This window comes from Corvus hawaiiensis, chromosome 9 (genome assembly GCF_020740725.1).
Source record: "Corvus hawaiiensis isolate bCorHaw1 chromosome 9, bCorHaw1.pri.cur, whole genome shotgun sequence".
In the NCBI taxonomy this organism is placed as follows: domain Eukaryota; kingdom Metazoa; phylum Chordata; class Aves; order Passeriformes; family Corvidae; genus Corvus; species Corvus hawaiiensis.
Window position 1 is genome coordinate 2,159,128 of NC_063221.1, and position 13,611 is coordinate 2,172,738.

At 38.9% G+C, this 13,611-nt stretch overlaps 1 protein-coding gene across 5 annotated transcripts in view; it reads right to left on the bottom strand.

Moving 5' to 3' along the window:
* Window positions 1–716: 716 nt before the first annotated feature.
* Window positions 717–13,611, bottom strand: part of CCDC180 (coiled-coil domain containing 180) — a 28,982-nt gene continuing 16,087 nt past the window's right edge. For 4 of the 5 annotated variants that reach the window (XM_048313151.1, XM_048313154.1, XM_048313150.1 and 1 more), the window contains 17 exons: window positions 13,435–13,581; window positions 13,021–13,165; window positions 12,691–12,807; window positions 12,175–12,273; window positions 11,123–11,236; window positions 10,205–10,443; window positions 9,419–9,462; window positions 8,529–8,622; window positions 7,454–7,528; window positions 6,255–6,321; window positions 5,915–6,059; window positions 5,412–5,572; window positions 4,484–4,621; window positions 3,381–3,492; window positions 3,035–3,140; window positions 2,367–2,505; window positions 717–948 (listed from right to left, as the gene is read on the bottom strand). In XM_048313151.1, coding sequence (XP_048169108.1) covers window positions 817–948; window positions 2,367–2,505; window positions 3,035–3,140; window positions 3,381–3,492; window positions 4,484–4,621; window positions 5,412–5,572; window positions 5,915–6,059; window positions 6,255–6,321; window positions 7,454–7,528; window positions 8,529–8,622; window positions 9,419–9,462; window positions 10,205–10,443; window positions 11,123–11,236; window positions 12,175–12,273; window positions 12,691–12,807; window positions 13,021–13,165; window positions 13,435–13,581 — 2,074 coding nt within the window. In that variant the 3' untranslated portion in view covers window positions 717–816. The remainder of the gene's footprint in view (window positions 949–2,366; window positions 2,506–3,034; window positions 3,141–3,380; window positions 3,493–4,483; window positions 4,622–5,411; window positions 5,573–5,914; window positions 6,060–6,254; window positions 6,322–7,453; window positions 7,529–8,528; window positions 8,623–9,418; window positions 9,463–10,204; window positions 10,444–11,122; window positions 11,237–12,174; window positions 12,274–12,690; window positions 12,808–13,020; window positions 13,166–13,434; window positions 13,582–13,611) is intronic. The other variant, XM_048313153.1, reaches the window with a different exon arrangement.

Genomic DNA, 13,611 nt, shown 5'->3' on the forward strand with positions numbered 1-13,611 from the left:
GAAAGGCAAGGTGAGGGAAGGCAAGGCCAGGCAAGGGAGTGGCATAGGAAGGGCAAGTCAATATAGGCAGGAAACGGGAAAAGGGAGGGGAAAGAGAGGGGCAAGGGAGGAGCAAAGCTTGGCAAGGAGAGCAGGGGGTAATAGAGGGGCAAGGCAAAGGAGGGCTGGGGAAGAAAAGGCAAGAGAGGGGTAGATAAGGCAAGGCAAGGGAGGAGCAGGCAGGCATGGCAATTAAAGAAAGTGGTAGGCAAGGGTAGGCAACACAAGGGAGAAGTAGGAGAGGCAAGGCAAGGGATGGGAAGGGTAGGCAAGGCAAAGCTTGTTGAACCAAGACAACATAAAATGTATTTTTTTTCAGGCTGGTCATCTCCAATCAGAGGTCTCTGTGCAGAGGTGCTTGGGCACAGGGACCTTGTACAAGGGTGCTTAGTTAGGATAGTTCTCACCCACACCTTGGAGAGTTTTCAGACCAAACCAGCTCACAGGGACAAAACTGCAACAAAATCCTGTAAACTCTGCTAATAAATACACATTAAGTGCCCTTGCACAGAGGGTTCATGTGCACAAACACATGCAAATGGTAACAGATGATTCTGTAAGCTGCACCAGGTGGTTACTAAATTGTAAAGATGAGTATAGTAGCAGTCTTAAGAATGCGTATGAGGAAACAAGAGTGGTAACGTGGCAAAACAAACAAAAAGGCCAAAAGTAGCTTCTTTCAGTGCAACAGATTAGTAAGATAAAAGAAAAACATCAGTGACATTCATACAACCATGTCAATTTACACCAACAAAGCTCAGCAGAATTTGGCTGATCTCAGACGTAGAGTAGCTTTATCTTCCGGACAGATTCTTCCCACCAATCATTCCAGCGCTGAATTGCCCGCAGCTGAGCTGCACTTTCTTCCTTGATCTGGGCAAACATCTGCTCGAGTTTACATTTGTATTTCTGTATAAGAAACCCCAACAATTAAGGACAAAATTGGTAGTGACGAAATATAATTTTATTTGCCTAAATCCAGGTCCAGATCCATTGTGTCAGAAGACCACATAGAGGCCACTTATTTCTTGCCTTTGACAATAGAACTCTATGAATAATTAACTATTAGCCGTGTTCCTTTTAAAGACTTCTGAAATTAAATTACCAGTAATATTTATATTTTACTAAAATGCAAGGTCTTCATCTCACTTCCATTAGTTTCTAATGGAACTCCCTAAGATTAGGGAGTTGCCTTCTCTCAAGACCCAAGTATGCATCTCAAACACAGGATGCACTCAGGCTCTTGCTGGAGCTTCTTAACTCATGAGTATGAACTGAACTATTACAAAGCTGCTAAAAAGTTATTTCCTCTAGACAGAAACTTGTAGACTACCATAAAAACCTGAAGGCATTTTAATATTGTTCAAGAGTCCATGCTCCAAAACATAAAGTACTGTATTTTTAATGCAACATACATGCAGGAAAATATTCCTGTGGCATGCGTCCTGTATCCAATCCTTTTATCCAACCATTTGTATTAAACCATTTGTTTCCAAACAACCACATTCCCTTCAAATCTGTGCTGTAACCAGGTTCTTGGGCACCAGAACTAGATACATAAAACACGCAGGCAAATCGATAGTTCTGATGGCATTTGCCATCGTTGACAGTGTATTTTATCCTAGTCCCCTATTTAAAAAGTTAATTTAGTTCAGTGGGAATATGATTACTTCCAGGTCAGATGCAGAAACACATTTCTAAGTGATTTAACATAAAAATATTCTCCTAACTACTGAGCACTGCTGTTTTGAAAACAATTGTCTGTGTGATTCAGAGGCTTGGAGTTGTCTGCATTCTTTTAACAGACTCAGTGAAGAAAGAGTGATCATTTTTATGGTGGAAACAGGCATCTGTGATTTTTCCGGATATAAGATAGGTATGAAGTATTTTCTAGCCCTTCATCTTTTGTGGGGAAACCAGCTTTTGTGATCTAAGGCTGAAACTGTAGGCCTCAGAAAGAAAGGTGAGTGAAAACAAGCAGGACTGGAATGGCACTGAGGCACAGCTGCTTTTGGAACTATGATGCTGCCAAAAAGCAGTGTCCTGTTTCTGACACCATCCACGCTTCTCTGCTGAAACAGTTCCCCTCTGTCATGTCTCTGAATAAGAAGACTCCCTGAGAAACCAACCCTGTCTGCTTCTGACAGCATCACAAAGAAATGGACATGAGAAAGGATTTCTGCACATGGATAATACGGCTCTAAGACCTGAAAGCACTGTGTACATTAAAAACTTACACAAATAACCAAGATTCTATAACCACCTTCTTAAAAAACCAAACCCGCAACAGCAGCAGCCCACTCCAGAGTCCTTCCCCACAGACCCACCTTATATGCAGCTTGTCTTGCGTCCACCACTGCTAGATGGCCCAGGGTAGTCTTAGCAGTTGGAACTGATGCAGTTCCTCTGCAAAGAGTATAGTCTGGAGCGTCAGGAAGAATAGTCTCAGGTATTCCTGGCCAACTCCTATTAAAAACCAAACCAACCAACCAACCAACACATGAGAATAATGTTAGAAAAGGGAACAGATCACACTAATTCACATTACTTTTACTAAGGTGCCAAAGATCAATGTTATTTTTTTTTCTCCACAAAAGGTTTACCCTAAAAACTTGTTTAGTACAACCACCTTTTCTTTTAAAGCATCAGGATCTCTCCACAGCACAGAATTCATTTCTTCTGAATGACAATACACAGACTATTCATAGATCTGAATGTACTGAACTGATAACTAGTGACAGGCAAGGGGCATAGCCAGAGCAATGACATGGTACTGTTTTACAGTACTGTATGCAATTCACTTTTATTTGGATCCATTGCTTTTCTTTCTTTAAAATCATTATTCACTCAAATTACCCCATAACTAGTTCAATGACATTACTAATGATGAGCAGCAGTTTCAACAAGTGCAGCAAAAAACTATGAGGACAGGGCCTGTTATCAGTTTAGAGCAGAGAAATTAGACAGAACAGTGTTCAGTATCTCCAAATACTACCTCCTTCCTCGTTTGAGTAACTGTGGAACTTCAGAGGTTCCTAGAGGAAGTCCAGCTTGTTTAGGATGGATTAAAGTCGACATCTTCTCTCTAGGTATTTCAGTTTCTGGGAGGTAATAGAAGATATGCTCAGCAGAAATAAAACAATGTCAGGAATACAACTGTTTGGATTAACGGTGCAGCTCGATGCTCTCCACTCTCAAGAAATCGCTTTGCGTGCTTTATTACAGAAATCTTTTAATTTAAAATACTGTAGCATATCAAAGCCTCCTCGTCCTAGGGACAGACTGCTGCAATCTTTGAGAAGGAAGAGGAGGCCTGAACAAGCAATCTCTTCTTTTCTTACCTGCTACTTGTATGTCATCAACAGTGATGGTTTCATCTAGTTCCAAGAGGAGCTTTTCAGTGAGGGCAGCCAGTGCAGAAAAAAAGCTCTGAGCACACTCAGCAGCACAATCCTGTTGGGACATTGGAGACAAGTGACAAATTATCCTTTGATAATTTGATCTCCTCTCCTTTTAACTTGGCTCCGAAAGACTACACAAATATCCAACCCTGAAATTCTGCAGCAGTTGCAGATAACAGACATAAGGCTCAGAGTTGCACATAAAAGGGTCTCAAAGTGTCTCTGCAGTATTCTTAACATGGCCTGATTATCTAAAGTTCAAAAAAACTGTACAGGTTTGTGTATAGGTACCTAGTAGTTACATATTTGGGTTAAATGTGATAAAACCAGCTTCTAGCCAAAGAGAAGATCATTTTGGAATTCAGGTACTTTGGGTGGAAGTGCTTAGCCCAGGTGTTATTCTAAAACACGGTATTTGTGTCTCTGTGTCTGTATGCAGAGCTAGGAGTAGAAGGTGACACTGCTTGGGAATTAAAAATACATGTACTCTGCAGGCAGTGTAGAATTTGGAGTCAGTGGCCTGAGAGAAGTAAACAAAGAGCTTTAAAGCTGGGGAACCAACCTTCAATAAACCCAGGGGGTGGAGGGGAAAAAAGATTTTGATTCCTGAATTTCTTCTGTAAATTCAGCTTATTTCAGTTGTTAATCTTGTGTAGAAAAGTGTCAATTATGCACAGAGAAGAAGCCCTTCCAGACATCTGTTGTCTGGAAGTAAGAGAGCTAACCACAGGATGTGACCACCACAGCCAATACTCCTAGCCACCATTATTATGCTCATAGTCAGTAGGTTCTATGAATGATACATTGTGGAACTTACTGATATTTTGTATCTAAGCACCCATAGTATGTGTGCAGATGTATTTATATCTGTATTGATCTAATGCTGACAATACACCATTAGAAAGTTTAGCAATATATGAACAGGATTGCTTAAAACTGAAAAAATTTTCAAGTTTCCTTTGGATGGGGAGGAAAAATGTATCCAAAATACACCCTCCTTTCCAACTTTTAAGTTCACATTTAAGCAAGGGCTTTGCAATTACCTGCAGCATCTTTGTGTTGAGGTGAACACCATCAGTTTGATCTTTTTGCCTTTTTATTTCCTCTTGGCACAAAGCCTCCAGCTGAAAGGAGTTATCTGGGTGTCCCAGGGAGTAATGTAATTTTCTCTGGTGCATAGTCTTTAAGCAAGTACATAAGAAAGAAATGCCTTCAGTAAAGAATGTACTGTGAGTCATAAAAAGGAAGAAGTAAACCACAAACATTTTCTATAAAGGTATTCAGAAAGACAAGGAAAATGGAGCTACATCTTGGCAGTCTGGATATAAGCTTTGCAGTGCAACATGCACCAAATTGCCTCTCTGCTGGCCTCTGGTCTCACTCTGGGATTTTTTTCCAACTAATAATCATCTCTTCTACCACGTGATAAGTAAGGTATTTTTTGTATCTCTATAACTACAATTTTAACCTGATTTTTAATACTCAGACAGAATCTCAAGACACTGTAGCATTTTCTGCATGATCTCCATTACAATTCTATTCTCAGTTCTGATATTACTTGACAAAATATGCCTCTTTTATGAATGATAGTAAACAGCAGCATTTCATTATCTCTACATCACAGTTCTTACAAAGGAGTGCACCCATACAGTAGGAGCTGTCTGGCCCTAGCACAAGGTCAGAGCCCTTACAGAGTTGACAATCCAAGTGTAAGATAACAGGCAGAGCTGAGGAGATTAGAAAGGGGCAGCCCAGTGCTGGAAGCCGGGAGAGAAGGGACTGAGTTCCACGAAATACAAAGCTTCCAGGAGAAGTAAGCAGACTAACTGCAAACACAGAAACTACATATGTGGCCAGCTCAGCAGAGAGTGATGAAGCAAACAGTGAGAATGAGAGCAATAAAATTTCATCAATCTGATGCATTTAGCATTGGTTACACTAAAAGCATTCCAGTATGTCCATGATACATACCTTCACATCCTCCCACTCCTTCAGCTGTCTGCTGAAGAGATGCTGAGTATAAGCAGTAAAAGAGCTGAGTTTCTGCTCATGTTCTTTTAAAAGACTTTCCACAACCAGTTGGGAAACAGAAGAGAGCTCCTCCTCAAACCACGTCAGCTGATCCCGAAATTCTTTTTGGAAAAGATAGGGTGTGTATATGACACAAAGAGCCTGGAATTTTCTCTCACAGAAATTCTGTCCCTGACATTCCTATTTCTAGGTGCAATGCTTTGAGAAATATACACTTGCTCAAAGATGTGACTTTGTACAGGTCTTCTAACTTAGTCGAGTACCCTTCTGCTACACTTTTTATAGCTGATAATACATAAAAAATAATATTGCCTCAATTTCCAGTAAAGACAACTGCAGTTTTTCAATGACAATGACATAATTCTTGGTCACTGCAATTTTCAGCTGACATACTGAAAAATTACATACACAAGAAAATGAAAGTCTTAACTGAATGGATTTACCTCCAAGACAGAAATTGTAGTAATCATCTGTCTGCCTTTGGTATGCCAATAGTTTCAGTCTGAGCATTTCTGCCCAATGTTCAAATGTCTCTGGCAGATCTTCAGGCATTCTCATCTGAAGATTCTTCTTTCCTCCATAGAACTCCTGCAGAAGGGAAAGATAAACCAGAAAAAAGGTCGCTAACACATTTAAACATGTCACATCTAGGTATATAACAACAGGAGAAGAAAGGAAAATTTTTTGGACAGTCTGCCAAACATTGAAAGAATCAAATTATTTCTCTGACACAGGATTAACCTATGAAAGCAGAAGTGACTGAAGAACATGACATTTCCTTACCTCACCAAGGGAGAGCAAGGTGTTGTTACCCCTCCAGAGAATATTCATAACAGTCCCCTTAAAAGTACTGAAAACCACAAAAATGTTAAAAAATTAAAAATGTTATCACGCTGTTAAATGATCACATTGGCAATATTCACTGTTTTTCAAGTATTTTGCTCAGGCTAATTTTAGTATATTTTTTAGAGCATACACAAAGCAATAACCAAAATGCCTAAAAACCTTCCCCCATATTAACACAGATTCTCTTCAGATGCAGCCAGGACAAGGAGCTATTGTAATTGCTCACTGGAGAGCACTGCCAGATCACTGTCACAAAAAACCAATCTTAGCCAAATTCCTGTGCCCAAAGAGCTTACCATGTATTTTAGATAAAGCAAAAATATCTGAAGGTGCGTCTAGCTGCTTACTGGAATTATTTTGAAACACAATATGGAATAAAATCCCCCAATGCTTAAACATCTTAGGCATTAATTTGAACAGTTTTGTGTGGCATGTAAAAAATATCTCAGTTCTATAGAGTGTAGATGCACAAATCAAGAACAGTATGGAATAAAATCCCCAAATGCTTAAACATCTTAGGCATTAATTTGAACAGTTTTGTGTGGCATGTAAAAAATATCTCAGTTCTATAGAGTGTAGATGCACAAATCAAGAACAGTATGGAATAAAATCCCCAAATGCTTAAACATCTTAGGCATTAATTTGAACAGTTTTGTGTGGCATGTAAAAAATATCTCAGTTCTATAGAGTGTAGATGCACAAATCAAGAAACAGTATGATAATTTTCTTAGAGAAGGGGAATGGAACCTGTTTGTTCCTTGTTTATTTCTATTAATAGAACACTGAGCACAAGAATGAAGGTGTAAAATGTATTGGTCTTCTTAGATGTGAAAATAATTGAAAGAAAAGCTATTTTACATTCCCCACCCACTTCTTGTAAATGTACAAAATGGGCTCCAGTAAGACTCCACTTCAGACATTAGACAGAATGAACCAGATGACTTCTATCTTCACTGTTGTTATGCTGCAAAGAAGAACTGTGCTGTAAGCACTTTGACCTATAAATATCAAGGCTGAATACCTCCAAATTCAGTGGTGAACTCTATAGGTCACAATAGATGGATACATACATGTGTACATACATACATAGAGGGTTTTTATAGATTAACTTCTTGTTCTGGAAAGATAAGACTCACTTAGACTTCATAGACTTCTTTCCAAATAGCTGGGATCTCTCTTCCATGGAAAGAGATTTTCTGCCTTTTTTTTCACTAGAAAGGAAAAACATTGATTTGAAACTATCCACGAGTGTTTTCCTTCCCTGGCTGATGATTTGAGCTTGTCAGTCATATGACAGGCATGAAAGTGAAGAAAAATTCGAAAAAATATAACTCTAGAACTAGTACTCTATGTGTCCTGGTTCTGGCCAGGAGAGGGTTAATTCCTGCAGTAGCCAGGAGGGGGTATGGCCAGGACCTGGAGGTTGTTCTCTACCACCTCTCCTCATTTTGGAAGTGGGTGGAAGGGTCCCAGCTGTTGGGGAATGTGGTGGCAGTGGGGTAAGTCAGGGGTTTCCTCGTGGTGAGCACTCACATGCGAGCCACTTGCCTCTCTTGTACCTTTGCTAATAACACTGCTGCTGTTAGGGTTTGTTTTCTTATCTCATTGCTGTTTCTAGTAAATTGTTCTTATCTCAACCTTTATCTTCACCTTTTGTGCCTCCAATTTGCCTCTCCAGCTGCTGCAGGGAAAGGGGAGTGAGCAAGCAGCGCATGGTTTGGAGTGTTTCAGTACAAGCACAAAATTGGGGAATACCATTCCCAAACCATGACAATATAAATATAGTATTTTGATGGAGAAAAGATTCTTGGAATTCTCTTCTAAACTCTCAGTTTTCAAAACTTTTCTGTTGTTTTCACTATTACAGTAGCTCATTTCATCCATCTGTGGGCTAAGCTGAAGACAAACTATTTAGACACACCTGAAAATTAAGCCACATTGATTTAAGGCTTAGTCTATATTGCAACAACTTCAAAATACAAAACAGCAGCAGATGAGACAGAAAAAGAACAGTATTTTTCCAGTCAAAATCTGGGGAAAAAAACCCCACAAAGCGGACATAAACAGGTAAGAGATTCCAAATGATTAGCAGTAGATGAAAGAAGGCTAATACAAATAAGCAGTAAGACTCTTCCAATGAGCAGACAAAGCTTAGGTAAATTCCTGCATAGGAATATTTTAAGTGGAATTCCTCCTTTTAGGGGGTCTTACCTTTTTTTTGGCTTTGTTTCATCACAAGATGATTTCTTCCTGATCTGAACTGCAGACTTCTGAGAATGTGCATTGGATACCTTCTTCTTTTTTGCTGGGGGAAGAATTGCTTATAGTTAACAAGGAAAGAAGAAGAATATTGCATAGATACCAACTAAAGTGCTTTTTAAGTGTGTATATATATTTTGTATTCTTATTTCTATAATGTTTCCTTACAATATGTAGGGGATGACTACAGGAACAAACATTTCTGTCAGACAGGCCTGAAGTAACCCAGAAGTGGCAACAGCAATAAAGGTTATGCGCAGGGGCATGAGTCACAGGAATGTCACAGAAAATACATGGTAGATGGGAGGAGATTTAAAGCAAATTGGAGGCAGGTGAGTAAGGAGAATGAATGGGCTACATTCATAGCATTGGTGGTCATGGGGACTTGCAAATGTGGAAGAGATTGAGGATAGCTTTGGAAATGGCTGGAGGAGTCAAGGTCTGTGGAAGAAAGACGAGGAAATGGGAACACCTGGGGCAGGGAGCATCTGGAGTTACCTCTGTGCTCATCTTACATCATACACTGTGAGAAGGATCCCTGATCCCCTATGTGTTTCATGATTTCTGCTCTACTTCTTTTCTCGACCCCATTTCCCTTTTGCTATCACAAACACACGTACTCTTTATAACATTATTATCTTATTCTGTGGCTTTCCTTGCCTTAGGAGCCCAAAATCATCTTAGTGTAAGTAAAGATGTCCAGGAAAAGAGCTGGGAAGCACAACTATCCCTGAGTTCCTAGCATAGAAGCCACTGGCCTGGAACATGCTAGAGCTGTGCAGTAAAATGCCAGAAACTACAATTTAGATGAAAAGAAAATATTAGAAGAAATACAGGCACACCTCTCCCCTGATTTAGGTCTTGGGATTTTTTTAATGGGTCAAACCTGAAAAAAAAAAAAAAAAAAAAAGCTAATAACGACTGAATATCCTGTTATCTTATATTCTATACTGTATTATATAGCAAACTAGGCAAGTTCTCTATCCCTATCATGTGCTAAGTGAGTTATATTTCTGAGATCATATTTAACAGATAGGGTTACTTTTACAACTGACCGTGTATATAGAAGTAATTTCATGGGACTAACCGACTGTTTGACTGGAATTTTGGAATTTCTACAAACAAAACTGCATTAAGACAGTATTTGCAAATCAAACATTTGTCATTCTCTTCATTTTACACTTTGTATATTTAGTCACCTACGTAGCAGGTAATCACCTTCCAACTAAAATAAGGCTCTAGAAGAGAAAAATTAAATACCTAAAATTTATCATTGTATACTAGATGTCACTTATTACTCACAAAGGGGCATTTTGGGCTTTGAGAAATCTTGCTTTTAAAAAGAAAGCAGTCTCAGCTAGACTGATTTTTAAAGTTAAACTGAGCAGAAAATATGTAGTAATATTACCTATGAACAGTCTATTCAATAGTTCTGGGCATACAAGGTAAGCTACAAACTATGAATTCAGGAGAACCTTTATATGCTTCTGGAATACAAATTTTAAAAATACTGTAGTGAAGCCCCTTATAGTGTTATTACGAGCCTTACGGAGAGAAGTGGATATGTAGCAAAGAAAATACAAAAACCCCACAAGGGACAGAGAAATACCTTTAGGCAAAGTACTTACCCTGCTAATTTTCTGATAACAGTTACTGCCAAATCATCAAGTACTGATGTACCCATTCTGCTTGGATTTAACAAAGGGAATTTGTCAGGATCCAGTCCCATCACCATCCTTTTGCTCTCAGCTCTGAGACTCTCTTTTTGAATGGCAGGAGCAATGGAATCTTGTAACATCCCATCCCTGTCAAGAGTGGTGAAGTCCTCTTGCAATGTCCCATCTGTGCCAAGAGTGGTGAAGTCCTCCTGAAATGGGAAGAAAAATGAAGTCCTGCAGACCGTAGCAGGCAGTAGGTGAAAGCATTCCATGTAGGAGTGACTACCAAAGCAGATTTTCTAAACAGACAATATCTTGCTTCACAGGCTGAAATAAATTTTTTGTCATTCTGATAGCAATGTTGTTACAGCTATACAGCTCTCAAACACTTCAAAGCAGTTAACAGTAGGTTTCCATAATCATCATAAACAGTATTTAAGGATATAATCTTAAAATGATGATCCACTGAGATTACAAAATAAAGACAGACTTGTCAGAAAAGGGAGGAAAGAAAACACAACCTGTTTGATAAAAACAAAATCCCTTCAGGACACATTTGGGATTTTTTTTTTTTTTTTTAATTATTTAAAGAAACCTGTGAAATATCTATCTCTGAATAAGTGCTACACCTTAAAAACAAACTCTTATGAAGAACTGAGCAACTCATTGCAATGCCATGTATCTTTAGCATTTTGTAAACTTGGTGATTTACTCAGCCTCTTAAAAAGGCTGTCCTAATGTTACAGTGTCTTGGACATCTCGGCATAATGCAGATCCTTTTTCCAATTGCAAATTCAAAGCACAGATTCTGAAAAGCAATTAGAACATGTACACATGAAAATTCTCTCAATATTAAATAAAATACAGAGAATGTGAATGTTATCTTACGGGGGCACGTGGGATCATTGCTTTTACTAAGAAGCAGTCAAGATACTGGCTCCTCTTTTTCAGCTCTTTCAACACCTCTCTGGCAAAATCATACAACTCTTCAGAAGTTAAAGCCTGAAAGATATGGTAACACAAATGGTATTTACTGAACTAACTATTCTAACCTTTTCAAACATGCTGACTCTTGCAAACAACATTAATTGCCTCTGTTCTGTCACCAGTTTATGTACACATACATGGAAGCAATGAGATTGTGTAAGAGGCTGAGGTTTTGGTTTGACAAACAGGAAAACAGGTACTGACTCTCCAAAAAGGACTGCTGGGGTTTTAAATGCAGCTGGGAATTAAGCACTACACAGCTCAACCCTCCTTCTCTCCCTCCTTGCTCTGGTGGAATGGGGAGGAGAATCAAAGGATAATTTGTATGTTGAGACAAGAACAGTTTAATAATTCAGAGTAAATTACAATACAATGATAACGGTAAATAATAATAACAATAGTGATAATAAGAAGTGAAAAAGAAGTGATGCACAATACCATTGCTCACCACCTGCTGACTGATGCCAGTCCACCCTTCCTGAACCCAGACTGGCCCTTCCAGACAACTCCCCCAGTTTATGGACTGGACAGGATCTTCCACGGGGTGGAACATCCCTTTGGGCAGTTTGGGTCACCTGTCTCAGCTGTGCTCCCTCCCAGTCTCCTTTGTGAACCTCCTCAGTGGCAGAGCAGGAGACAAGGGAAAACAAGTCCTTGACTTAGGATAAACACAACTTAGCAAAAACTGTGTTACCAACACCATTCTCATTGTGAATCCAACACACAACGCTGGAACAGCTACTGAGAAGAAATTAACTCTATCCCAGCTGAATCCAGGACAAGGACCTTTCCGAGAAAAAATTCTGTGTTCCTGCCCAGCCCCAAATATAAGGAAATGTAAGTCTTCCTCAAAAATACTAGTTTATACAAACATGCACAGTGAGGCAAATGAATAACAATAACAACTAATAACAAGTCAAATTAAATACCATTTCATGCTGATTAGAACTTACTTCTTTATCTGCAGTAGAATGAACATATGCATCTCTCTTCCTCTGGAGCTTTTCCAGGTAAGACTTTAATGTGACTGACTGCAAATTGGAATTTGCTACCTAAAGCAGAAGGAAATACTGGAGAAGTAAAGTCCCCATTCACAGGAGTTTCAGAGGCTCCACTTTCAAACCATTAGAACCACTGATAAAAGCTGGTTAAAAATCCCTGGTACTCAAGAGGAGAAGCTAAAACAGTAATTCACAAAAGCAATGCTTCATGTCACTTGCTGCACCACACAAAAACACTGGTGAATTCAGATGTACATACTCAGTGTGCTGCAAGGCCATAGCGCTCCAGCACAGCTGCAGCAGTATTAAAAATACACTTTACAGCTGATAGTGACAGAAAAGAGGTTTTAAACTAATGTAAAAAAATCACTTAGTATTTGTCCACTCCGAATTCAGCCAAAATCTCAATGGTACGAAAGAAAATTATTATAATGAATTTAAGCAAAGTTCTGATGTTTCTGTTTGTACCTCTAATTTGATTTGCTGTCGTAGCTGTCTCAAAGACTGATGGACCTTCTCCATAAAGGCTTGACTCAGAGAGAGAGAAGCAAACTTTTTTCCATACTTCTTGATAAGTTCAGTAGCCTTCAAGAATGTCAGAAACAAGAGACAGGACTAGACAATTTTCCACTTTTTAAAACTTAAATGATAGAACTTGCCATTTCTACTATTTTTTTCCATCATGCAATTGCCAAACAGAACAGTCTTACAGTGTTCTATTCTGAAAGCAGGCTGAGTGCAAATCACATCAAATATGTCAATAGAAAACATCATTTGAAATAATGGAATTCTGCCTACCTGCTCCAAGCAGCTCGATTCTATTTGCTTCACATCTGTCTTGATTGAACTTTCAAAGGAGTCAATTTGCTTACTTTCTTTCTGAAGACACTTGGTGAAAACATTTACCTCCTCAGAAGAAAAGTCACCTGCCTCTGAAAATAATCTGAAAGCAAACATAAAAGCAACTGGCCACGAGTCATTTTTTTCTCCAAGATGATTTTAGCTAAACAGCCCTGAAACATATGTATCAACACAAATGTGATGAAAACAGTATCGTAATTGTGGTTTAACAAGATAAATTTCTTTTTTTAAATAGGAAGCTAGATGAATAACAAGACAAACTTTACTTTTACTGTTCTGCCTAGGCAACAAACACTGATTCCCAGAAACAGGTCACCATTTATAAACAACACTTCCATGAAATCTATATACCTGCAACTTTTGAGAAAACCCACATTCAAATTCCTTAATTTTCCTAGAGCTTCCTCCAAGTGGTGCTGGTAACTTCTCACAGTAACCCTGATTGATTCCAAATGGTTGTGGAGTTCTGATTGCAGAATGTTGCTGGAAGAAGCTGATCTAACAGCAAATAATAAAAGACAGGGAAAG